Source organism: Mobula birostris, chromosome 10 (assembly GCF_030028105.1).
Source record: "Mobula birostris isolate sMobBir1 chromosome 10, sMobBir1.hap1, whole genome shotgun sequence".
NCBI classification, from domain to species: domain Eukaryota; kingdom Metazoa; phylum Chordata; class Chondrichthyes; order Myliobatiformes; family Myliobatidae; genus Mobula; species Mobula birostris.
The window spans coordinates 13131417-13157290 of NC_092379.1; the positions used below are offsets into that span (position 1 = coordinate 13131417).

Sequence of the window (25874 nt, forward strand, 5' to 3'; positions counted from 1 at the left end):
GGAAAATGGAGAGAACAACAGATTTCACTCTCTCTGAACCGATCTGATGGGGAACAATAATGAAAATCAAAAAAAAAGCAGGCTATTAATCAGTTTCCCTTAGCCATCATGAGTCAATCTATCGTTCATAAGAACCAAGGTACTCTTGTAATCCAGTGTGGTCAGTAACTGCTACAAATGTTCCACAAGTCAACGCTCAGTGGCCACTTTGTTAAGAACATCTGTACACCTATTCGTTATTGCAAATATCTAATCAGCCAATCATGTGGCAACAACTCAAAGCATAAAAGCATGTAGACATGGTCAAGAGGTTCAGTTGTTGTTCAGACCAAACATCAGAAAGGGGAAGAAATGTGGCTTTGACAGTGCAGTAATTGTTGGTGCCAGATGGGGTGATTTGAGTATCTTAGAAACTGCAGAACTCCTGGGATTTTCAAGCACAACAGTCTGTAGAGCAGGGATTTTCAGTCTGGGGTCCATGGATCCATTGGCCCATAGCATAAAAAAGGGTTGGGAACCCTTGCTCTGGAGCTTACGGAGAATGGTGCAAAAAAACAGAAAACATTTAGTGAGCAGTAGCTCTGTGGATGAAAACACCCTGTTAATGAGAAAGATCAGAGGAAAATGTCCAGACTGATTCAAATTGGCAGGAAGGTGGCAATAACTGAAATAACCACTCAATTTTACAACAGTAGTGTGCAGAAGAACATCTCTGAATGCACAACATATTGAACCTTGAAGTTGATGCGCTATGGCAGCAGAAGATACAAGCATACCCTCAGGTCCTTCAGCTGGTGTTCTTTGTGTCATTAAGTCCGTACCTGCCTTTGGTGATGTGCACCTCTCGACTACGGTGTACAGAGGTTTGGGCCGTGTTGGCATTTGGCGAGTAGCTGTTACCCAGTTGCTGCACACAGCAATTTGTTTCTTGTACTCAGAGGCTGGTTTCTTTTGTCCCCCTGCAGGAAGACCATCCAGGTGAAGATTGTGGACGACGAGGAGTACGAAAAGCAGGAAAACTTTTTTGTTGTCCTGGAGAAGCCCAGATGGATGAAACGTGGGATTTCAGGTTTGTACATCTCAGCGATTTTGATCCATGTCGTGTATACAAAGGGCTCTGTTATAAAACTTATTATAGCACTTCACCTTTGTTGGAAGTCTCTTACTTCTAACAATCCACTCCATGCTCCGACTTCACAATCATTTTCCATGTTCTGTCTGTCTTCATCATCCAATTGAAAACTTTCAGTTTAATATTTCATCTGCAGTGTGAATTCCAGCTCTGATTCTCCATGATACTCCTGCCTTACATTATAATCTAACCCTCCATGTCATCATTGACTATTAGAAAAGAATAGAATAGAACTTCACTGGCACTGTTCAAGACAACAAGGTTGCGGTGCTATTCCAGTCCATGCAAAATAGGTAATTACAATGTATGTAGTACGGCCAAGCATTGGGTATAATTGGTCAAGTTATTGGGTATATTGTCAAGTCATTGAGTATATTGGCCAGGTCATTGGGTATATTGGCCAGGTCATTGGGTATATTGGCCAAGTCATTGGGTATATTAGTCAAGTCGTTGGGTATATTGATTAAGTCATTGAGTATATTGATCAAGTCATTGGATATATTGGCCAGGTCATTAGGTATATCGGTCAAGTTATTAGGTACATTAGTCAAGTCATTGGGTATATTGGCCAGGTCATTAGGTAGGTTTGGCCAAGTCATTGAGTAAATTTAAGGCAGAGGCCGATAGATTCTTGATTAGTCAGGGCATGAAAGGATACGGGAAGAAGGCAGAAGATTGGGACTGAGAGGGAAAATGGATCAGCCATGATGAAATGGTGGAGCAGAGTCGATGGACCAAATGGCTTAATTCCGCTCCTATACCTTATGGTCTTATGACTTAGTTTTTTAAAAATCCTATATTTACATGCAACAAGTGACTTTGATAGTGCGTAAAACTCAAAAGCCGTTGACAAACCAGGTTGTAGCATTATTTGGCTGTAAGCGAGCCCCGGAGAAGATGTTTATTAGTCGTACAGTCTTGGCTAAAATGTTTCTGTATCTGCTACCAGATGGCAGGAGAATGAACAGACAGTGTCGGGCTGGGATGGGTCTTTAATGATGTTACGAGCGCACTGTAGGCATCGAGAGTTGTAGATTGTCTCCAGGTCCGGTAGGTGAGTCCCAGTGATGTGTTGAGCCATCCTAATCACCCGCTGGAGTGTTTTGTGATCTGCCTTGCCGCATCTAGAGTACCACTCTGCCATTTTGAATGTCAATATTTGAAGTAAGAAGATCTTCCTCAACAGAACATAAAGTATTGCCACAGCCCTCATTATCTTCAAGGGTTTAACAACATTATAAGACATAGGAGCAGAATCAGGCCATTCAGCCCATCAATTCTATTCCACCATTCCATCACGACTGATTCATTATCCCTCTCAACACTATTCTCTTGCTTTCTCCTCGTACCCTTTGACACCCTTACAATTAAGAACCTGTCAACCTCCGCTTTAAATATACCCAATATACTTGGTCTTCATCGCCATCTGTGGCAATGAATTCAAGGAATTCACAGCCCCCTGGCTAAAGAAATTCCTCCTCATCTCTGTTCTAAAGGGACGTCCTTTTCTGAGACTGTGTCCTCTGATTCTAGACCTCCCTCGCCATAGGATACATCTTCTCCACATCCACTCTATCCAGGTCTTTCGATATTAAATAGCTTTCAATGAGATCCCCATCCATTCTTCGAAACTCCAGCAGACACAGGACCAGAGCCGTCATATGTTAACCATGTCATTCCCGGGACCGTTCTCGCAATTCTCCTCTGGACCTTCCCCAATGCCAGCACATGCTTTCTTAGATAAGGGGCCCAAAAGTGCTCACAACTGCTTTTATTTTCATCTGTTTACTCCTTTAGTTTTGCTATATTCGGTGCACATCTATCCACATTCCCTCCACCAAATGGAGCAATGCCTTTATTGATATCTCGTGAAATCGAGCGTGATCCGTTGGGGTTGATCTGCATGTAGACCTTACTGAGGATAGACAATAGACAATAGGTGAAGGAGTAGGCCATTCAGCCCTTCATGCCTGCACTGCCATTCACTGTGATCTGGGGCAGTTCAGCCACTATCACACCTTGAGCAGTCTCGTGGGGCTGAGTGACCTACACCTGCCCCTATTTCATTGCGATCTTGTTTTAACCACTTGGACGAGGTCTGAGGTAACAAACCATGCATTGACAGAACATGATCCCGGCCGATTCTCCCAGCGAGCAAGGCAAGACCTCTGGTACTGAATGCTACTTTTGATAACCATCAAGTGAACCATAACCTTTTCCCTCATCCCCAACCATGACCTTTAAATCGGTGACTTTTTTCAGGTCAGCAAAGACAGGCTGAAGAGGGTCTTATATCATTTGAAGTAGTGGTGTTCGCCGAGCTTGGCAATTAGCTTGCAGCTGTTTCATCACCAGTCGTGGTGACATCCTCAGTGCACAGATGTTGGTGTTTCTCACTGGGAGGGCTCGTATTTATATAGCACCCCCCTCCCCCCGATTCGGTCCTGATTGGGTACCCCTTCAGTTGACCTTTGAGTAGCATTGGCTCGCATTTCCCTAACTCGTAGATGGCATCTATTTCGACATGTTTATTTATGGAGCAATCAGGAGAGAACCACGCTTCTACAAATCCTCGTGCCTGCTTTGTGTTTGCCTGTGCCATAACCTCTGTGGAGTCCCAATTAAAGTGGTGTCCTCGGTCGTCGTGTACCAAGATCAGGGACATATCGTTGAATTTGTTGTTATTTAAACTGCAATTTAGGTATAAAAGTGCATTTTCTATATTTGCACCGAGTATTCTTTAAAGATATTGAAATATTATTATGCTAGAAGTCATAAGTTTGCTTCATTGCGTGGTGTAACAGTATCTTCAGCTGCTATTTCAGTATATTTAATCTTTTTTCTTTCTCTTTGCAGCTCTCTTACTGGCTGAAGGTAAGCTCTCAGTTTCTAACTTGGTTCTATTCATCGGGGGGGCGAGGGGGGCGTATTACGAGACCCATTTCCTGGTGGTCTAATCTTGCCGCTTTCAGCTCAGCACCAACTCAACAGAGTCCGCAAGTTCCTGGGCAAATGCCTTGCTGAATCAGTATAATGATGCATCGAAGTCTGGGCAGCCGACTTCTAACTGGTTAATCTAAACCCTAGTAAACTTACGTTAATGTTTTTTCAGCATGATATTCAGTTCCCAGCACTACTATTTTAACTCTTTTTTATTTTAACTTGATCACTTCACACAGCTAGTCATCTGCCGAAGGTCAACCATGCATCTGTCCTCGTAGATACATACATTTGCTTTTAGGCTTTAAGTAAGATGATTAAGAGGGATTGATTTCTTTTGCAGTGGCCTACTTACTGTGCTTGCAGGCATACGAAAGGGGGCTAGAAAATGTGCGTCAATGTGCCAGGTCAAGGAACAGCCACTGAGTTGATGAGGTATCCCAGGGCAACATACAATAGATCAAGGCCTAATGATAGTAGGAGCAGCATGGTGGTGTAGTGGTTAGCATAATGCTTTACAGTCCCAGCAACGCGGGTTCAATCCCCGACACTGCCTGTAAGGAGTTTTCATGCTCTCCCCTTGATTGCATGGGTTTCCTCCAGGTGCTCCAGTTTCCTCCCATGGTCCAAAGATATATGGGTTAGTAGGTTAATTGGTCATTGTAAATCATCCTGTGATTTAGTAGTAAGCAGCTGTCGATCCCAGGGGATCATGGGTTTACGCCTCTGGTGGACTGTGTTCTCTCCAGGGCACAAGCCTGGGTGGGAAGATTTGAAGAACCGGCTGTTGCCCGTGCAGCGGGTTCCCCCTCTCCACGTCACTGATGTAGCCCAAGGGAAGGGCAAGCGCTGATACAGCTTGGCACCGGGTGTCATCGCAGAGGTTGCCAGAGTGAAGTTGTAAACAACACCAAACTGCCTTAGGGACCCCGGCTCCGGATTTCTTCCTCGGGGTTTACTCCTGAAGCCTTTCCCATGGGTGGGTATGGCTGTGAGGCAGCGGAGGTTTAAAATCAAGAGCTTTCCTTCTCCTAGGCGGGCTGCCGACAAGGCTGACGAGCCCTACCTGCCCGAAGCAGCTGGTTTTGAGGCGCCAGTGGTCCGCCTTTGCCCCTCTCTTGTCAGTAGAAACAGTTCCACCGGGCCTAGTAGCTAAGCCACACGTGAAGGCCAAAAATTAAATTAGATTAGACTAGATTATGAGGACACGCAGTCCTCTTTTATTGTCATTTAGTAATGCACGCATTAAGAAATGATACAATATTCCTCCGGTGTGATATCACAGAAACACAGGACAGACCAAGACTGAAAAACTGACAAAAACCACATAATTATAACATATTGTTACAACAGTGCAACAATACCATAACTTGATGAAGAACAGGTCATGGGCACGGTAAAAAAAGTCTCAAGGTCTCTCGGAAGTCCCGATAGCCCAACATCTCACTCAGACGGTAGAAGGAAGAAACTCTTCCTGCCATGAGCTTCCAGCGCCGCAAACTTGCCGATGCAGCATCCTGAAAGCACCCGACCACAGTCCGACTCTCAGTCTGTCCGAAAACTTCGAGCCTCCGACACCGAGCACCGAGCGCCATCTCTGCCCAGCGCTTCGACCCCAGCCCTGGCCCCCAGCAACAGGCAAAGCCGAGGATTTGGGGCCTTCCCTCCAGGGATTCTCGATCGCACAGTAGAAGCGGGCATTTCAGAAGTTTCTCCAGATGTTCCTCTGTGCTTCTCACGTCCGTCTCCATCAAATCAGAATTGTGCATGGCCCCTATTTAACAAATACGATATCATTGCACCAGAGAGGCCGAGTTAGACTTAATTGTCAGAGGCTGTTAGGGTCACACGCCATTTGGATCACTTTATAGGTAGTGGGAGTTTATCCCTACTAGCACACTCGGATATGACAACCTTAGGAACCTCCTGTGATTAGGCTAGGGCTAAATTGAGGGTTGCTGGAAGATGCAGCTCAGAGGGTCGGCAGGGTCTATTCTGCTCTGTGTCCCAATTTAAAAAAAATTTAAAATAGAGAGGAGAGTGTGTGACGTTGAATCAGGTTCGCGGGTGTCACAAGTGAGACAGAAAGCACTCTCTGTGAATGGGTACATTCATCATTTATTTACACACAGTAAAAATTCGACCAAACATTCCCATTTCCCATATTACAGGAACTACAAAGCTGGAATATTCACCTAACATTCAGCAAACATACTTAGCAGACCACAGTACGTGTGCTTGCAACACTGTGTGTCCGACAGAGTGATCAGCAGCACTGGGGCTCCACAGGGGACTGTCTTGTCTCCCTTTCTCTTCACCATTTACACCTCGGACATCAACTACTGCACAGAGTCTTGTCATCTTCAGAAGTTTTTGGGATGACTCTGCCATAGTTGGATACATCAGCAAGGGAGATGAGGCTGAGACCAGGGCTACGGTAGGAAACTTTGTCACATGGTGTGAGCAGAATTATCTGCAGCTTAATGTGAAAAAGACTAAGGAGCTGGTGTAGACCTGAGGAGAGCTAAGGTACCGGTGACCCCTGTTTCTATCCAGGGGGTCAGTGTGGACATGGTGGAGGATTACAAATACCTGGGGATACGAATTGACAATAAACTGGACTGGTCAAAGAACACTGAGGCTGTCTACAAGAAGGGTCAGAGCCATCTCTATTTCCTGAGGAGACTGAGTTCCTTTAACATCTGCCAGACGATGCTGAGGATATTCTATGAGTCTGTGGTGGCCAGTGCTATCACGTTTGCTGTTGTGTGCTGGGGCAGCAGGCTGAGGGTAGCAGACACCAACAGAATCAACAAACTCATTCGTAAGGCCAGTGATGTTGTGGGAATGGAACTGGACTCGCTGACGGTGGTGTCTGGAAAGAGGATGCTGTCCAAGTTGCATGCCATCTTGGACAATGTCTCCCATCCACTACATAATGTCCTGGGTGGGCACAGGAGTACATTCAGCCAGAGACTCATTCCACCGAGATGCAACACAGAGCGTCATAGGAAGTCATTCCTGCCTGTGGCCATCAAACTTTACAACTCCTCCCTTAGAGGGTCAGACACCCTGAGCCAATAGGCTGGTCCTGGACATTTCCTGGCATAATTTACATATTACTACTTAACTATTTATGGTTTTATTACTATTTATTATTTATGGTGCAACTGTAACAAAAACCAATTTCCCCCGGGATCAATAAAGTATGACTAGTTAAAAATACATGCAAAGCATACCTTCCCAGTGGTCATGTGCCCCACTTGCCTTAAACAAGAGAAGAGAGAGAGAGAGAGAGAGAGAGAACCTCCCACACATGCTCTCTATATACCCAGGATGTTTGAAACTGGATAACAGGTGGCGAACCAATGGGAAAGGCAGCTGCGGTTTCTAAGCTAACCAATCATGATGGGAACAACTTTCGACAATCAGAATAAGGCACAGAACTATTCCGTGAAGCCACGGGACAGAGTGACATCAAGCTCAGCCTTAATGGTTCGCAGATGTCCTGGGTTACCGGGATGTTGATTCTGCACCGCAATGAATGGAAAATCTAAGAAAGGGCTACTCTGTAGCTTTGATGAGTATGTCCACCAGAAAGTGAATCTTAGGATTGTATAGGGTGACATATATGTACTTAGGTAATAAAATTTACTTTGAACTTTACTCTTCAGGCTTGAACTGGGCTTATCACTATGGCTCTGCAGACTTCAGATAAGAGGATAACCCTGGCACAGGTTTCTGTCTTGATGGGGCAGGTGGGGGGGGGGGGGCAGCTGCAAATATAAGTTAAGTTTTTTAAGGTAAAACTACCCATAAGGCAAATTTTCTACACAGCAAGTGGAGGGTGTGTGGAATGTCCCACCCTGGTTGTGGTAGAGGCAACTACATTAGTTAAGAAATCCTCAGACAGGCACATGACCGTAAGACTAAAAGATCTAGGAACAGAATTAGGCCACTGGGGCCACTGGGGCTGCTCCACCATTTCATCACAGCTGATTTATTATCCCTCTCAACCCCCTTCTTCCCAAAACCTTTGATGCCCAAACTAATCAAAAACCTATCAACCTCTGCTATAAGTATACCCAGCGGATGTTAAAAAATGGAGGATATGTAGGCGGGAAGAGTTAGATTGATCCTAGAGTAGGTTATATAAGGTCAACATCGTGGGCCCAAAGGCCTGTACTGTGCTGTTGTGTTCTATGTACTCAGTTGAGTTGAGTTCAGGCCTCTGTCAGTCAGAGTTGACCATGGATACTCTGTTCTAGCTGGCTAGATACGCAAGCCTGGGAAGTACGATGTGGAGAGCAAGGCGTTGCCCATGTAGCAAGCTCCCCCTCTCCACGCATCTGAAAAATCCGAAGGAACGGCAGAGACCGATACAGTTTGGTACCAGCAGCATCACAGGAGTGGCCAGTCAGCGTTGAACTCAATGTGGGACTGCCTTAGGGACTCCAGCTCCGGATTTTTCCCTCAGGGTTTACTCCCAAAGCCCTCCCCGTGAGCGGGTATAGCCGCAGGGCAGCGGAGGGTTGAGATCGGAGTTTACCTTCTCCAACCACGGCCGATGAGCCCCATCTGCCCGAAGCGACTGGCTTTAAGGCATCGGTAACCCTCCTTTGCCCCTTCTCCTGTCAGTAGAGCCAGGTCTCCCTGGCTTAATAGCTGAGCCACATGTGAAGGCCAGGAGCTGGTCTTGGTTGTCAGAGGCTAATTGATGTGCACGCCATTGAGAGCATTTAATAGGTAGTGGGGGCTTGTCCCCATTACCACCCCCCTCCCCGCGGCTATAACAACTATGTAATATAACAGTGCAAATACATCACTTGAAGTGGGGTTGGGTAGAGGCTCTAGTTTGAGAATATGTCCTCGCCTGACTGCACGGGTGCAATGGGTTGGCACCGATTGCATTCCCCCAAAACACCAGTGGAAGTAATTGGTTGGGGGAGACCCAATGGATAGCAATGAATCGACCGGCCTCTACATCCCTATCTCCAGCTGAAAGCTCAACTTATATTTGCAACATCTTGCCTGTTGTCACGCAATAAGTCGCACTGTTCTATAGCCTTGAACAGAATTAATTTCAAAGCTTAATAACTTGTGCCCACGCATCCATTTCTCTCAGTACTCTCTCTCTCTCTCTCTCAGTGGGAACATTCGCTTTGGCTGCCTTCATCTTTGCTTTATGTTCCAGACAGCCATTGGCCTTTACCTCCCCATCACCCGCCCAGAGATAAGTCACTCTGCTCACAATCCTGCTCCTTACAGTTTCAAACCACGGTGCCGAATGCACTCGCCGTGTTTGAATGAGGTTGTGTTTTGTTAAGTTAGTGGCCTCAGCTACACGGCTGCATAGATGATAGGGGAAGAGTTTGATTGCCGGACATCACACTGGAGAAAAGGACGACCTGATATTTGGACGACTTAAACGCCGGGCCGGATGGATTGGAAAGGCAGGGTGTCAGGACTGGAGGCGAGGATCGGGCTGGTTCTGCTCACCGGTCTGTAACGTCTGCTCAACTCTTAGCTGCACTGAGGCTGAGGCTCGGGGCCTGCTCTGGCTGCTCCAGGCTTCGTGCCTGCCAGCTTGATGCACTATCAATTACTCCAAAATACTGGAAGTAGAGTAAATATTGAAAGGCTTTTATTAACAGTAAAAGTGGCCTCGACCATGCTGAGTATCTGCCCCTGGACTGAGAGGAGGAGCAGTGGCACAATTGCCTTTATTCAGGGATCTGTGGAGGAGCCACAGGAGCAGTCAGCAGAAGGGCGTGTCCAGACAGGGAACCCAGTTACAACATATATATATATGGTTTACCACAGGGCTCCACGAGATTTTCCTCAGCTGTGTGATGAACTGAGGCTGAGGTTGTGGGGCTTCTCTGGGCAACCTGCCTGTGGGCTCCGTGACTTGGACTTTCAAATTTACCATTTTAAGACCGTGTTCAAATTTACCAGTTTAAGACTGTGTTCAAATTTACCACTTTAAGAACTGTTCCAGATTTGCCGTATAGCCGTTAACTTCTGGTTAAGTTAGCCGTTTGAATACTTTTCGCTGTTGTTGAGCAGAGTTTAATAAACATTTGTTTTTAAAATCTGACTCAATTATATATTCATTGTTGCTGGTCAAGTGACGCCAGGACAGGCCATCTTCTCAGTGTTACCATCAGGAAGGAGGTACAGAAGCCTGAAGGCACACACTCAACGATTCAGGAGCAGTTTCTTAGAGGGAGTACAAAGAAGGTTCACCAGATTGATTCCTGGGATGGCAGGACTTTCATATGATGAAAGACTGGATGAACTAGGCTTATACTCGTTGGAATTTAGAAGATTGAGGGGGGATCTGATTGAAAAGTATAAAATCCTAAAGGGATTGGACAGGCTAGATGCAGGAAGATTGTTCCTGATGTTGGGGAAGTCCAGAACGAGGGGTCACAGTTTGAGGATAAAGGGTAAGCCTTTTAGGACCGAGATTAGGAAAAACTTCTTCACCCGGAGAGTGGTGAATCCGTGGAATTCTCTGCCACAGGAAACAGTTGAGGCCAGTTCATTGGCTATACTTAAGAGGGAGTTAGATATGGCCCTTGTGGCTAAAGGGATCAGGGGGTATGGAGGGAAGGCTGGTACAGGGTTCTGAGTTGGATGATCAGCCATGATCATACTGAATGGCGGTGCAGGCTCGAAGGGCCGAATGGCCTACTCCTGCACCTATTTTCTATGTTTCTATGTTTCTTTGCCATCCAATTTCTAAATAGACATAAAACCCACGAACACTACCTCACTACTTTTTAATTTCTGTTTTTGCACAATTTATTTAATTTAACTTTTTTATATATATCCTTACTCCAATCCACAGGATTTTTTCGCTATATTATCAAATATTGCTTTGTACTGCTGCTGCTAAGTTAACAAATTTCAACATATGACGGTACTATTAAACCTGATTCTGATAATGCTGAAAAGTGATTCAAAAATGTGATGGACACATCTTCCTTTCATTCTAACCCTTACTCTTCCTCCACCCCAGCACAGTTCACTCGACTTCATTAATTATCATGCTGCGTCCGTACATTGCTGGCAATTATCTTGATTAATTTAAATCTTTGATGTTTACTGGGCTGCGAGCCTAATCCATATCAGAGAGGTCATTGGCACTTAATGTTCAGCCAGGATTGAATTTGATTGAGAAACTATTCCCTTTGCTAAGGCCACCCATTTGTCTTTCATCTTTACCTCTAAAAGGCATTATGCGTTTATTTCTACACCATCTATTAATGCAAAAGGACTAATTAACATAAGTTCATACCAATCTCTGCAAAATCAACTTTAAAAAATAGCTACTGCCTGTTACACTGCTGGCATGTAGGGCACCTCCATCCCTGACGGTGTTCAGGGCTTCCTTCATCATGTCAGTAGCTACCTCTCGGTTTTCACTACTGTCAGTCATGCAAGTCCCGGGTGGAGACTCAGGAATACTGTCACGTTCAGATGTAGAAGGGTTCTTCATTGTTGTTTCCGTAACAATTTTGTTTTACCAGTCAATGAGCAGAACCCCTGAACCTGGAGGACTGGTGGACCACTCTAAGTTTGACCTCTTCTACCCTTTGACCTGTTTGGCACGAGTGACCCTACCAAGAGGCGAAGCATAAAGCCCTGACTCCAGCCAATACTGCACTCCAGGTCACTGAGGCATGCAAGCCTCCAAACCCTACGACAAGGTTGTGGCCCTTTTGGAGGTGTGAAGAACTGGTCTTTGGTTTAATGATTATTGGGTTCATAATCTTCAAAGCCATCGGTTACTCCTCTCAACCCCACATTCAGAATCTAGATGGTGCAAACTTGCAGTGCATACCAACCCCATCCTGTGCCTCCTGTGCATTACCAATTTACCCGGTCCCTTCAGAGCATTTAAATCTAACAGTGTCCCAACTCTCTCCAGTTTTACCTTCAAAAATGGTGCAGAGCACCAGCCTGAGCACGTCAGTTCCACTTGTAGCAACTCCACGCAGCATAAAGCTCAACTGGCTTTAACCTGTGCCCCTAGCAGCATAAGCCGTGACGTAGGAATCCCTGAAAATGCTCTGAAATTTTAAAAGTAATGAGTAAATTCTGACTAATTAATGTTTCAAAGCCAGTCTCATTGCCTCAGTAAAGCAGGCAACATAATCAAAGAGCCCATTCACCCTTAACATTCTTTCTTCAGCCCTTCTCACATTGGGCGGGGGATATAAAAGCCTATATTTACAGTACTGTGCAAAAGACCATAAGACCATAAGACAAAGTAGCAGAAGTCAGCCATTCGGCCCATCAAGTCTGCTCCGCCATTTTATCATGAGCTGATCCATTCTCCCATTTAGTCTCACTCCCCCACCTTCTCACCATAACCTCTGATGCCCTGGCTACTCAGATACCTATCAATCTCTGCCTTAAATACACCCAATGACTTGGCCTCCACTGCTGCCTGTGGCAACAAATTCCATAGATTCACCACCCTCCTGTGTCATGAATGGTGCCCTTCAATCCTTTCCTGTGATTTCCTGTATCATGAGTAAAGGCGGTCGTCTCAAGTAAAAAACAAATTTCATGACCTTGTGAGTGATGATAGACCTGATTCTGATATGGGTCTCATTGTGGACTGAGAGTGGGAAGGGGACAGGGCGAGGGGAAGGAGTGGGAAGCACCAGAGAGACATTCTACAATGATCAATGAACAAGTTCTTTGGAACCAAATCACCCCACCTGGTGTCTCACCTGCCTGCGACACCACCCCAGCCCCAGCTCCTTGTGTTCCTTCTCTGCCACCTGCCCCACACTCCTCACATGGCACTCCACCATCACCATTCCTAACATCCTTTGCTCCCCGCTTGATTTACAAACTTGCTCTCCGCTCCACATTGACAAACACAGTACTGTGCAAAGCTCTTAGACATCCTTGCTATATATATGTGCCCAAAGACTTTTGCACAGTACTGTATGTACTACTAGGCTGAAGGACAGCTTCAATAAGTACATCAGTAAGATTGACTCCTGACCTCACAATCTCAGTAAGATTGACTTTTGAGCTCATAATCTCAGTAAGATTGACTTTTGAGCTCATAATCTCAGTAAGATTAACTCTTTACCTCACAATCACAGTAAGATTGACTCTTGACCACACAATCTCAGTAAAATGGATTCTTGACCACACAATCTCAGTAAAATGGATTCTTGACCTCACAATCTCAGTAAAATGGATTCTTGACCACACAATCTCAGTAAAATGGACCCTTCACCTCACAATCTCAGTAAAAGGGAGTCTTGACCTCACTATCTAGCTCACTATGTCTTACCTTACTGCCTACCCACACTCCACTTTCTCTGTCTGTAACACCTTGTTTGCATTCCCTTTTCCTTTGTTCTACCTCAATGAACCGTTGTAACGGACAGCATGCAAAACATCTTTCTCACTGTACCTCCGTACATATGACAGTAATAGGTCAAGCTAACTCACAGCACCTCGTTAATCATTCTATTCTTTTGGGAAAACGCGAAGGCTAAAAACGTGTTAACATTTTTATACTCACCTTGTTACAACCTGCACTCAATTGACTGTGGACTTTAAGCTCACATTTAGCAGCGTTAACTATCGATGTTAAATACCGTGCTTATGAACCAACTCCGGGAGACTACTATTTATCACTTAGCAAGACTGCCCACGAGCAGAGCTTCCTTGTTATTCATGGTTGGTCAGCTTCACATCATGCCTGTAGGAAAATTCTGAAAGTGACTCTGAAATACTCGGTCCTTAGCAGACCGAACAAGCATATTGTATATTAAGCACTGCATGATGCTTGGTCATAATGACATGAAAAATTTTGGAACTGTTTATTATCATCAATATTTAATATTCCTTTTTGGAACTAAATATATTGGAGCAAAGGTGGGAAAACAGGGAAATTAAGAATAAATAGTTGTTTTCTCCTTTACACCTGAATGACGTGGAGAGGGGGAGATGTTGGGAGGGACTGCCAAAGAAGTATGTAAAATTGGTAATCAGCTTAATATTATCAGATGTACCGAACTACAGTGGTATTGGTACTACCCATACATTTTGTGCCGTGTTGTATTGATGTGGCCCATCATGGTCTCATGACCATGATTGTTCTTGGCAAACTTTTCTACAGAAGTGCTTTGCCATTGTCTTCTTCTGGGCAGTGTCTTTACAAGACAGGTGACCCCCCCCCCCCCAGCCATTATCAATACCCTTTAGAGACTGTCCGCCTGGCATCAGTGGTCGTGTAACCAGGACCTGCGATGTGCACCGGCTGCTTGTATGACCATCTACCACCTGCTCCCATGGCTCCACGTGACCATGATTTGGGGGTTAGGGGGCTAAGCAGGTGGTACACCTTGCCCGAGGGTGACCTGCAGGCGAGCGGGGGGAAGGAGTGCCTTATGCCTCCTTTGTTAGAGATTTATCTCCACCCCGCCACCTGAAAAGCTTTAGCAGAAGGCAAAATATGGTGTTAAAGCCACAGAGAAAGTTCAGGCAGACAATAGGTACAAAACCACGATAAGGTAGGTTGTGAGGTGAAGAGCCCATCTAATCATACAAGAGTTATCAACATCTCTGAAGCTGTATCCTGGGCCCAATATATTGATGCAATTACAAAAGAGGGCAGGCCAGCGGCTATGTTTCATGAGGATTCTGAGGAGATCTGGTATGTCATCAAAGATTTGAGCAAATTTCTACAGATGTACAGATGTGGAGATCATTCTAACTGGTTGCATCACCGTCTAGTATTGAGGGGTCATTGCACTGGAAAAACCTGTAAGCTCAGTCAACTCCCTATTTTTCTGGACATCTTCGAACTGGCAGCATCTATCATTAAGGACCTCACCTCCATCCCCCAGGATATGCCCTCTTCTCATTGCTACCATTAGAGAGGAGGTACAGAAGCCTAGACACACACTCAACATTTTAGGAACAGCCTCTTCTCCTCTGCCATCAGATTTCTGAAAGGACAATGAAACCATGAGCTCAATATTTTTGTTCTCTTGCATTATTTATTTAATTAGATTTTAAAAATATATATATATATTTCACATTTCTTATTATAATTTATAAAGTATTTGATGTATTGCGCAGAGGTGCAGGTTGTCCATCGTGTCTGACGGTTCACCTGTGCGGTGGAGATTTACAAGGTGGAAGAGCCATTGTACTGGGGCAGGGGTTCTCTTGAACTCAGAAGTCCAGTGGTATGAGGAAGCGTCACAAGCTGGGGTCTTCCTTGAGCGCAGTGGATGACCGTGACGTCTTCCGTACCTCGTCATGTCCTTGGCTCTCCACGGCCTCATCTGCCCAGTCCGCCGGAGCTGACCTCGCCTGCTGGGTCAGGCGGGTCCCAATCTCACTCGCCAGCCACCCCCACCTGGTTTAGCCTGCCCGTCGAAGCGGTGTACCAAGGCGTGGCTGCCCTCACGTGCAAACAGCCGCAGGTGAGGGCTGAGTGTCCGGCGGGGACCGAAGGTGAGTGAGCTGCCCTAGAGTGGAGACTACAAGCCCCTTCACCAGAGCTGCTACCCCTTCCCTGGACACCCCATATACCCCATGCCCTGTACTGCTGCCACAAGACAACAAATTACATATGTCAGTGATAATAAACCTGATTTTGATACTGAAGAGGATCACTCAATAGTGTCGTAAAAGTGGGGTAGAAACTGTCCTTGCGCATGGTGTTATGTCCTTTCAGGCTTTTGTATTTTCTGCCCTTTGGGAGTGGGGAGAAGAGAGAATGTGAAGGGTGGGTGAGGTCTTTGCATCTGCTGGCTGCTTTACTGAGGGAATAAGGACTGTAGAGAGAATCCACAGAGGGGAGGCTGGTTTCTGTGAGGTGCTGACTTGTTTTGACAACTCTCCACAGTTTCTTGGCCAGAGCAGTTACCGTACCAAGCCGTTATGCACCTGGATGCTTCATCTAGAGCGTCTAGAAAAATTGGTGAGGATTGATGGGGACTAGCTGAGTTGTTTTGGCCTGCTAAGGGAGCAGAGGCGCTGGTGTGCTTTCTTGCACGGATTATGGCATGGTGAAAATCAGTACTGTTCATCAGAAATCCTATCGCAAATGCCATTTCAGCATCCCAGATAATCAGGCCTACCTCAAGAAGAGTTGCTGAAGGTGCGATTTAACAGGGAGGGGAGGGAGGGAACATTGTCTCAGACCATGAGAGGCCTGCGTCAGGCATTTTCATGCCTTACAAGGCGCAGATTGGAAGTCTGTGTGGGGCGCCACTCCTCGCACAGACTAGAGCAATGTGTGATTAAGTGCCTTGCTCAAGGGCACAAACACGCTGCCACAGCTGAGGCTCGAACTAGCGACCTTCAAATCAACACGACTTAACAGGCTATGTCTGTTCTAATGCCTCATCTTTGACTGGATCAATTTGACTTTTTTGTGTGTTAAACTGTGTAAGATAGGACTCTGAAGAAAGTAAGTTTTTCTCTTGCTGTACAAAATTGCTACCATTGGGTTCCATATGGGCAGTTATATTAGACTCTGTAATGGAGACAGATCGGAACCAGGCTGGAAGGGAATTAAGCCAGATGGAATTAATGAGGTATTTGGCATGAGGGTCCACAGCGCACACCATCCCTCTGAGCTGTGACAAAGAGAGCTGATTGATGACAGTGACAAAAGCGTTAACAACAGACAGCAAAACAGCAGTAACTGTACCTTCTACACTGCTATCTGCATCTGGTTGGAAGTCAACAGAATCAGGTTTATTATCATTTTTAAATTTTTTTTTATTAATTATTATTAAAGAGCAACAAAAGATACATTAAGGTAATCAAGTCAATATGTCAATGCATAATGAAGAATTAAATTAGCAAATAACTGATTAATAAAGCTAAGCAATATATCAATAATAAGAAGAAAAATAAAGTGTATATTTTTGAAAGAAAAAAAGGAAAAAAAAAGAACCCCTACTAACTAAGAGAAAAAAACCCTACTAACTAAAAAAAAAATTGGAAAGAAACCCACTGGGAGCACAACCCTGGAGCTATACGCCATACAAGCTTCCATAAAAGGAAAACATCAATCTGCCAACTCAAATCCATTTAAACAAAAATCAGAAGGAAACCATATTAATTAACTCAAATCAGATGATAGTAGCAGGCAAATGAACCCCACTTTTCTCGAATTAAGTCGAGGATCAGAAGTTCGACTTCTGATTTTCTCCAAACTAAGACATAGCATCACCTGAGAGAACCATTGTATCAAAGTGAGAGCAGGAGCATCTTTCCATTTCAACAAAATAGCCCTTCTGGCTGATAATGTAATGAATACAATTACATGTTGGTCTGATAGAGAAATACCATGAATATATTGAGGGATTATACCAAACAAAACTGTCAATTTATTAGGTTGTAAATTAATTTTTAAAACTTTAGAAGTTGTAGAAAAAATAGGTTTCCAAAAATGTTTCAATACAGAACATGACCAAAACATGTGTGTCAATGTAGCTGTCTCGGTTTTACATCTATCACACACATTGACAGATGTAAAACCTAGTCAGGTTTATTATCAATGACACACTGGATTTCTTGACATTTGTAGATATGTGGCAGCAGTACGGTGCAATACATTAAAAATTACTATACTTCACAATAATAAATACAAAAAAGAAATTCGTTCAAGACAAGAGCAAAAGTGAGGTAGTGTTCCTTGGTTAATGTGGTCCATTCAGAAATCTGATGGCATGAGTGTGTGCCTTCAGGCTCCTGTACCTCCTTCCTGATGGTAATAACGAAAAGAGGGCATGTCCTGGGTGGTGGGAGTCCTTTACGATGGATATAGAACATAGAACATAGAATATACCCCCATATACCTTCTTGAGGCATCACCTTTTTGAACACATCCTTGATGGTGTGGAGGCTAGTGTCCATGATGGAGCTGGCTAAGCTTAGAGCTCTCTGCACCTTTTGCTGATCCTGTGCAGTGGTCCCTCCATACCAGATGCTGATGCAATCAGTCAGAATACCCTCCATGGTACATTTGTAGAGTCTTTGGTGACATAGCAAACCTCCTCAAATTCCTAATGAAATATGGGTGCCCCAATGTCTTTTAGCAATTGTATCAGTTGGATGCTGGCGTGGAGATATGTCTCAACCAAAGGCGCTGTAAGGCATTCCTTCCCTCTGCTAGTGTGCAGGTCACCCTTGGGCAAGGTGCTTAGCCACCCTATCCTCCTGATCAAGGTCAAGAGAGGCCATGGGAGCGGTGGTGGACGGCCGTATGCGTAGTTGGTACATATCACAAGTCCTGGTTGTGTGACCTCTGACGCCAGGCAAGACAGTCTCTGGAGTATTGATAATGGCCGGATTCAACTGTCTCGTAGAGACACTGCCCAGAAGAAGGCAATGGCAAACAATTTCTGTTGAAAACTTTGCCAAGAACAGTCAGGGTCATGGAAAGACCGTGATAATTCACGTCATATGACATGTCACGTAATGAATGGACAAATCAAAATGTTGGGCCCAGTATAGATCATTAGAGATGGCGACAACCAGGAACTTGAAGCTGCTGACCCCCTGGTGATGACTGATGTTTGGTCCATCAACTTTTCCTTCCTGAAGTCCAAAATCCTTGGGCTTACTGACACTGAGTGCAATGTGGTTGTTGTGACACTACTCAATCAGCCAGCCTTTCACAGGATAGGGGTTCTTGGGTTGTGTGCCATTTCCTGCAACTTTGCTCATACTGCAGATACCCTTTAATGGAACACACCAATGTTCAGGCACTGGAAACACATCACTGGCATTTGAGTGTTAAGCATATGAGGCTGCTTAATAAGTTAAAAGCCCATGGTATTACTGGAAAGGAGGGAGGGAGGAGAAGATGGCGGCGCGACGCAGCGCACGCAGCCGTTTCGAATGATATCATATGTGTAACTGGGGGCCGTGCACAATCCGGATTTGATGGAGACAGCCATAAGAAGCACGGAGGAACACCTGGAGTAACTTCTGAAATGCCCGCTTCGCTGCTGCTGCTACTGTGCAATCCAGGATCTCCGGAGGGGAAGGCCCCAAATCCTCGGCTTTGCCTATTGCCTGTTGCCGGGGCCGGGGTCAAAGCGCTCAGCAGAGATGGTGCTCGGTGCTCGGTGTCGGAGTTTTCGGACGGACTCGGAGTTGGATTGTGTTCGGGTGCTTCCAGTATGCTGCATCGGCAAGTTTTCGAGAGACTTTGAGACTTTTACCGTGCCATGGTTTGTTCTTATCAAATCACGGTATTGCTTTGCACTGTTGTAACTATATGTTATAATTTTGTGGTTTTTGTTAGTTTTTAAGTCGGTTTGTCATGTGTTTCTGTGATATCATTCTGGAAAAACATTGTATTATTTCTTAATACATGCATTACTAAATGACAATAAAAGAGGACTGCTTGTCCTCATAATCTAATCTAATCTAATCTAATTTAAGATACTAACATGGTAAAGTATTGGCTGAGTGGCAGGAGGCAAAGAGTGGGAATAAAGGGAGCTTTTTCTGTTGGCTGTCGGTAACTAGTTGGTGACAAGGGGTCAGTGTTGGGGCCGCTTCTTTTTACATTATATGTCAATGATTTGGATGATGGAATTGATGTCTTTGACGCAAAGTTTGCAGACAATATGAAGATAGGTGGAGGGGCAGGTAGTTTTGAGGAAATAGAGAGGCCACAGAAGGACTTAGACAGATTAGGAGAATGGGCAAAGAAGCGGCTGATGGAATGTGGTGTCGGGAAGTGTATGGTCATGCACTTTGGTAGAAGAAATGAAAGAGTTGACTATTTTCTAAATGGAGAGAAAATTCAAAAATCTGAGGTGCAAAGGGATTTGGGAGCACCCGTGCAGGATTCCCTAAAGGTTTATAAGCAGGTTGAGTCTGTTGCGAGGAAGACAAATGTAATGTTAGCATTCATTTCAAGAGGTCTAGAATATATAAGTAAAGATGCAAAGTTGAGACTTTATAAAGCACTGGTGAGGCCTCACTTGGAATATTGTGAGCAGTTTTGGGCCCCTTATCTTACAAAAGGATGTTCTGACATTGGAGACAGTTCAAAGCGGATTCCCAAATATGATTCCAGGATTGTCATATGAAGAGTGGTTCATGTCTCTGGGCCTGTACTCACTGGAATTCAGAAGAATGAGTGGTGACCTAATTGAAACCTATCCACGATTGAGTGAATATGGTGAGGATATTTTCTGTAGTGTGGGAGTCTAAGACCAGAGGTCACAGCCTTAGAATAGACAGGCATCCTTTTAGAATGGTGATAAGGAGGAATTTCTTTAGCCGGAGAGTGGTGAATCTATGGAATTCTTTGCCACAGGTGATTGTGTGGAGGCCAAGTCATTGGGTATATTGAAGGCAAAGGTTGATAGATTCTTGATTGGTCAGGGCATGAATGGATACAGGGAGAAGGCAGGAGACTGGGGCTGAGAGGAAAAATAGATCAGCCATGATGATATGGTGAAGCAAACTCGATGGGCCGAATTGCCTTAATCTGCTCCTATATCCTATGGCCTAATGGTCTAATATGCAAACTGAGTTTTTCACAGGGAAGGAGATCCCATTAACTCAGCGTGTTGTAAAAGGTCTTAAATATAACAAGATTGTCAGTAGGAAGCTTTCATTCATTTTCACTATCTGCTCCAGTGAGTACCAGGAAGGTCTGGCTCACGAGATTTACTGACCGCCCTCTGCTGAATATTGGAGATATGAGGGTTAGGCTTTTCATACTGTGGCTGGTGTTATCTGAAACAGCCTTCTAGACAAGTATAGAAGCAGATACAATTATAACACTTAAAAGACATTTGGACAAGGATGTAGATATGAAAGCCATGAAGGGATATCGGCCTAATATAGACGAAAAAAGAATAGCATAGATAGTCACGGTTGGCATGAATGATTTGAGCCAGGCGGGCTTGTTTCTACGCTGTACAATTTGATTATTCTATTACAGCGTATCAGAATGATTACAGGCTAAAGGAAGCCATTTGCTGAATAATAATGCCTTTCCTCATCTCACAGGGTATAAAACCAATAGCTCGTTTGTTTTGTTGCTTTTGATTTTCAGGTAGATTAAGATTAGTTCTACAAAAATACAGTTCACGCCTTGCTCATTTGGAAGGGGGATATTTCCAGTACATTTTCAAACACTTTCATTCTGTTGCACCTGATTTTGGCCCTTCAGCCAATGGAAGCGGTTTCTATCAACTGTCTGTACTCATGATTTTAAATACTTCTGTCAGACCTTCTCACAACCTCAGAGTCAAGGAGAACAAAGCCAGCTTAGTGAGATTAGCCACACAACGCATCGAACATACTCTGAGAATAATTTTAGTAAATTTACTCTCTGAAAACAATTGTGCCATTCCAGAACTGAAACGCACTGTGGATCATTGCCAGAAGTACAGTACTATTCAAAAGTCTTACGCACATATATATAGAATTTCTATAGATAACACTTAACCAACAAGATAGCCTCTATTCAAGTAATGAAACACCCACCACTGAAAGTAAGAAGTTTCTAGAAAAAATACAAAGGTAACCGCAACTATTAGGCAACCCACTGAATAATTACATATAGTACTGTGCAAACGTCTTAGGTGCATATATATATATATATATATATAGCTCGGGTGCCTCAGACTTTTGCACAGTACTGTAGTAATTTTATGCATTGCACTGTATTGCTGCTGTTAAAAAACAACAAATTTCATGACATATGTGAGTGATGATAAGGCTGATTCTGATATAGGACTCTATTTTGGACTGAAAGAGGAATCATTGTTGGGAAAAGGGGAAGGGAGAGGTGAGGGAGTGGGAAGCACCAGGGAGACATTCCATAGTGATCAATAAACCAATTGTTTGGAATCAAATCTTGCCTGATGTCTCAGGGCTAGGTGTGTCTGCACCTCCTGCCCCTTGCTCTCCTTCTCTGCACCTGTCCCACACCCCTCCCAATGCGCTCTTCCCTCGCCATTCCCAACATTCCCAACATCCTTTGCTCCTTCCACCCCCAGATTTACAACTTGCTCTCTCGCCTTGTCTTGGTACGTCAAATGGCTCCGCTCCCTGTCTTGTGCTAAGGGAAGCTAGGCTCCTCAAAGCCTGGGCTGACTGCACACCATCAGTAAACTATCCTTGCCTGGAGATTGTCTTAACCCTTGCCCCGCCGCAACCTCCACCTAAACACTAGGACAGAGTGCTGCTTTCCTTGCACTCTCGGCCAGTGTGACTTTGATTAGTGGTGACCAAGTTCCTGTTGTGGGAGCTGGTTATGTTCTCTGGCTTCCAGGGTCCCAGAATAAGTGTCACCCTAGAATCCTTCATTTGCATCTTTATCTTGTATACGTGGCGATCTTGGTTCCCAAGCTTGACCAGAAAGGCTGAACAAAGGAGATTTAGGCTTTCAAGGGCTGTGCTCAGCCTGAATGACTTCATAATGTCTGCACACTGTCTGTGTCAGCTTACCATCTTGATTCATGCCACAATAACTCCCTTAAACATAAAATAGAAGTCCTGAAAGAAGTATGAATGGCTCTATTGCAATGTAACATAATGTCATAGTGTCTTTGCTGCCCATATTAAAATTTACAATAGATTTATGCTTTCTTTTTAGTAAACAAATCACAATATTCTTTCATTCATTCATTGTATGCCATGTCAAGTGACATAGGCAATCATGGTCTTTCCATAACAATGATTGTTTTTGGCAAATTTTTCTGCAGAAGTGGTTTGCTATTGCCTTCTACTGGGCAGTGCTTTTACAAGATGGGTGACCCCAGCCATTATCAATACTCTTCAGAGATTGTCTGCCTGATGTCAGTGTCGGATAACCAGGACTTGTGATCTGCACCGGCTGCTCATATGACCATTCACCACCTGCTCCCATGGCTTTGCGTGACCCTGACCGGGGGGCTAAGCAAATGATACACCTTGCCCAGGTGGAGGAAAGTACCTCCGTCCCACCACCCAATCATTTTATTCCTTTTTAAATAGGTGACTGTGTTCACTGCCTCCAATTCTTGTTCATAAACCTGTACTGGAATTCAGTTCGGGTACAACATGAGGCACCCGCCAGTGCTGTTCTGTGCCTTTGACCTTCACCTCAATATTTCAGAGCCCAGCAGAACTTGCTCAGCAAGGGCAGGAATGGTTCCCATGGTGATATTCACATGTGTGAGGGCCCACAGCTCCTCGGCAGTTCTGCCAACAATACCATGCTCATGCCTGTCTACTGATCGATGTGAAGGCGGGTCAAAATGGCAAGGACATTGTGTGGTGACTGGAGATGATGCCCCAGAGTTTTTATGAGCTGTTCTCTAGATATGGCCTCTAGTGTGAGACTTTAGATTCTTTTTTCGCAAAGTAAACTCAAAGTTCAAAGTAAATTTATCAGCAAGGTTGTCACCATAAACTGCCATGAGATTCATTTTGCTGCAGGCATTTGCAGTGGAGAAAATGCAATACAATAGAGACAATGAGAAACTACACACACACCAACAAACAAACAAAGTGAAAAAGAAGAAAAATCGTACAAATACAAAAAAAACACCAATAATAATAATAAATAAATAATACTAAGCGCATGAGTTATAGAGTCTTTGAAAGTGAATCCATAGGTTGTGGAATCAGTTCAGTGTTGAGGTGAGTGAAGTTATCCACGCTGGTTCAGGAGCCTGAACCTGGTGGTGTTGTCAATCCCCCACCATGCCATTTACCTCAGGAATTGGACCTCAATCACCTCATTTAAATTCCAATCATTCCTAGGTTCCACTAACTACACACACCGGCTTCCCATCAGGAACTGCAGGATAAAGACCCTATGACCACAACAAGGAGCTGCCAGTTCGTTGGTCGACTCTTATATGAGTAGCCTCGTTCCATGGTTCTTAGGACTATCAGTTCTAAGGCTAGCATCGTTCCTGAATTCTCCACTAAAACCAAGTCTTCGGCTAAAGACTCTCTCTGGACACCAATTCCATGCTCGCTATGACCATAACACCTCCCACCACGTCCTTGCATCAGGTGTGGGACCTAAGGCTCCTGTAACTCCTTTCTGATGGCAGCGGTGAAAAGAGAGCATGGCGTAAGACCGTAAGACAGAGGAGCAGAGTTAGACTATTTGGCCCATCAAGTCTCCTCTGCCCTTCCTCCATAGCTGATTTATTATCCCACTCAACCCCATTCTCCTGCCTTTCACAGGAGGTTTTGACACTCTTGCTAATCAAGAACCTATCAATCACCACTTGAAACATACCCATTAGCTTGGGTTCCACAGCCATCTGCAGCAGTGAATTCCACAGATTCACAATGCTCCACCTAATGATGTTCCTCCTCATCTCTGTTCTAAAGGGACACATTCCTATTTTGAGGCTGTGCCCTCTGATCCTAGACTCCCTCACTGTAGGAAACATCCTCTCCACATCCAATCTGGGTCTTTCAATATTTGATAGGTTTCAATGAGATCCCCTCTTATTCTTCTAAACTCCAGCAAATACAGGACCGGAGCCAAAAAAATGCTGCTCATGCATTAACCCTGTCATTTCAGGGTTCATTCTCATGAACCTAAATATTCAGTAGGTTTCAATAAATGTTGTTAACGCTTTATCTTGTTGTATCTCCATGGCTGGTATCTGTGAAGCTCTGTCTTCGTGGAAGTCAGCATCTCTGCTACAGAGTCTTAGAATCATTGCAGGAGTGCAAGCTTGTGCTCCACCCCTTTGGTATGAACATAGAATCCTCCAACTTCCGGTAATTCCCTTCCCCTATCCCTATGTCACTCTGCCCCCTCCCCCAGCTGCCTACCACCTCCCTCATGGTTCTGCCTCCTTCTACTACCCATTGTGTTTTCCCCTACTCTTTCTTCACCTTTCCTGCCTATCACCTCCCTGCCTCCCTTCCCCCACCCCTTTATCTTTCTCCTTACTGGTTTTTCACCTGGAACCTACCAGCCTTCTCCTTCCCACCCTCCCCCCACCTTCTTTATAGGGCCTCTGCCCCTTCCCTCTTCAGTCCTGACGAAGAGTTCCGGCCCGAAACATCGAATCATCGTTTCCACGGATGCTGCCCGACCTGCTGAGTTCCTCCAGCGTGTTGTGAGTGTTGCCTGTGAACTAGCGGAAACCTGACTGAAACACAGGAGATCCTGAGGGGATTGAAGAGGCTGTAGGTTGGCGGAAAGATTCTTTCTTTTTTCCTGGAAGAATCTAGAACCAGGGATCACTGTTCAATAAATAAGGAAAATGAGTCAATTTTGTCACCTTTCAAAGGTTTGTGACCTTTAAGAACGAGCGTGCTAAAAGATCAGTGAAAGCCGTGTCTTTGAATATCTTAAAAGCAGTAGTAGTTAGATCTATACTCAGTGACCCTTTCACTAGGTACCTCCTGTAGCTGAGAAGTGGCCAGTGAGTGCATTCTCGTGGTCTTCTGTTGCTGTAACCCGTCCACTTTAAGGTTCGACGTGTTGTGCATTCAGAGATGCTCTTCTGCACACCGCTTTTGCAATGTCTGGTTACTTGAGTTAATGTCACTTTACCGTCAGCTTGAAGTAGTCTGGTCCATTCCCCTCTGACCTCTCTCTGCAACAAGGTGTTTTTGCCCGCAGGACTGCTGCTCGCTGATCTTGTGTTTTTTTTTTTCGCTTCTCACACCATTCCCTGTGAACTCTACATCGCATGGTGAGGTGTGATCCCCGTCGCTGCCTGTAAGGAGATCATACGTTCTCCCCGTGACCACTTGGGTTTCCTCTGGGTGCTCCAGTTTCCTCCCACAATCC

At 44.8% G+C, this 25874-nt stretch overlaps 1 protein-coding gene across 1 annotated transcript in view; it reads left to right on the plus strand.

Annotated features, from left to right (window-relative positions):
• Window positions 1-1014: 1014 nt before the first annotated feature.
• LOC140203834 (sodium/calcium exchanger 1-like) overlaps window positions 1015-25874 on the plus strand; it is a 77497-nt gene continuing 52637 nt past the window's right edge. Inside the window, exon 1 of the mRNA XM_072269938.1 lies at window positions 1015-1069. Coding sequence (XP_072126039.1) covers window positions 1051-1069 — 19 coding nt within the window. The 5' untranslated portion in view covers window positions 1015-1050. The remainder of the gene's footprint in view (window positions 1070-25874) is intronic.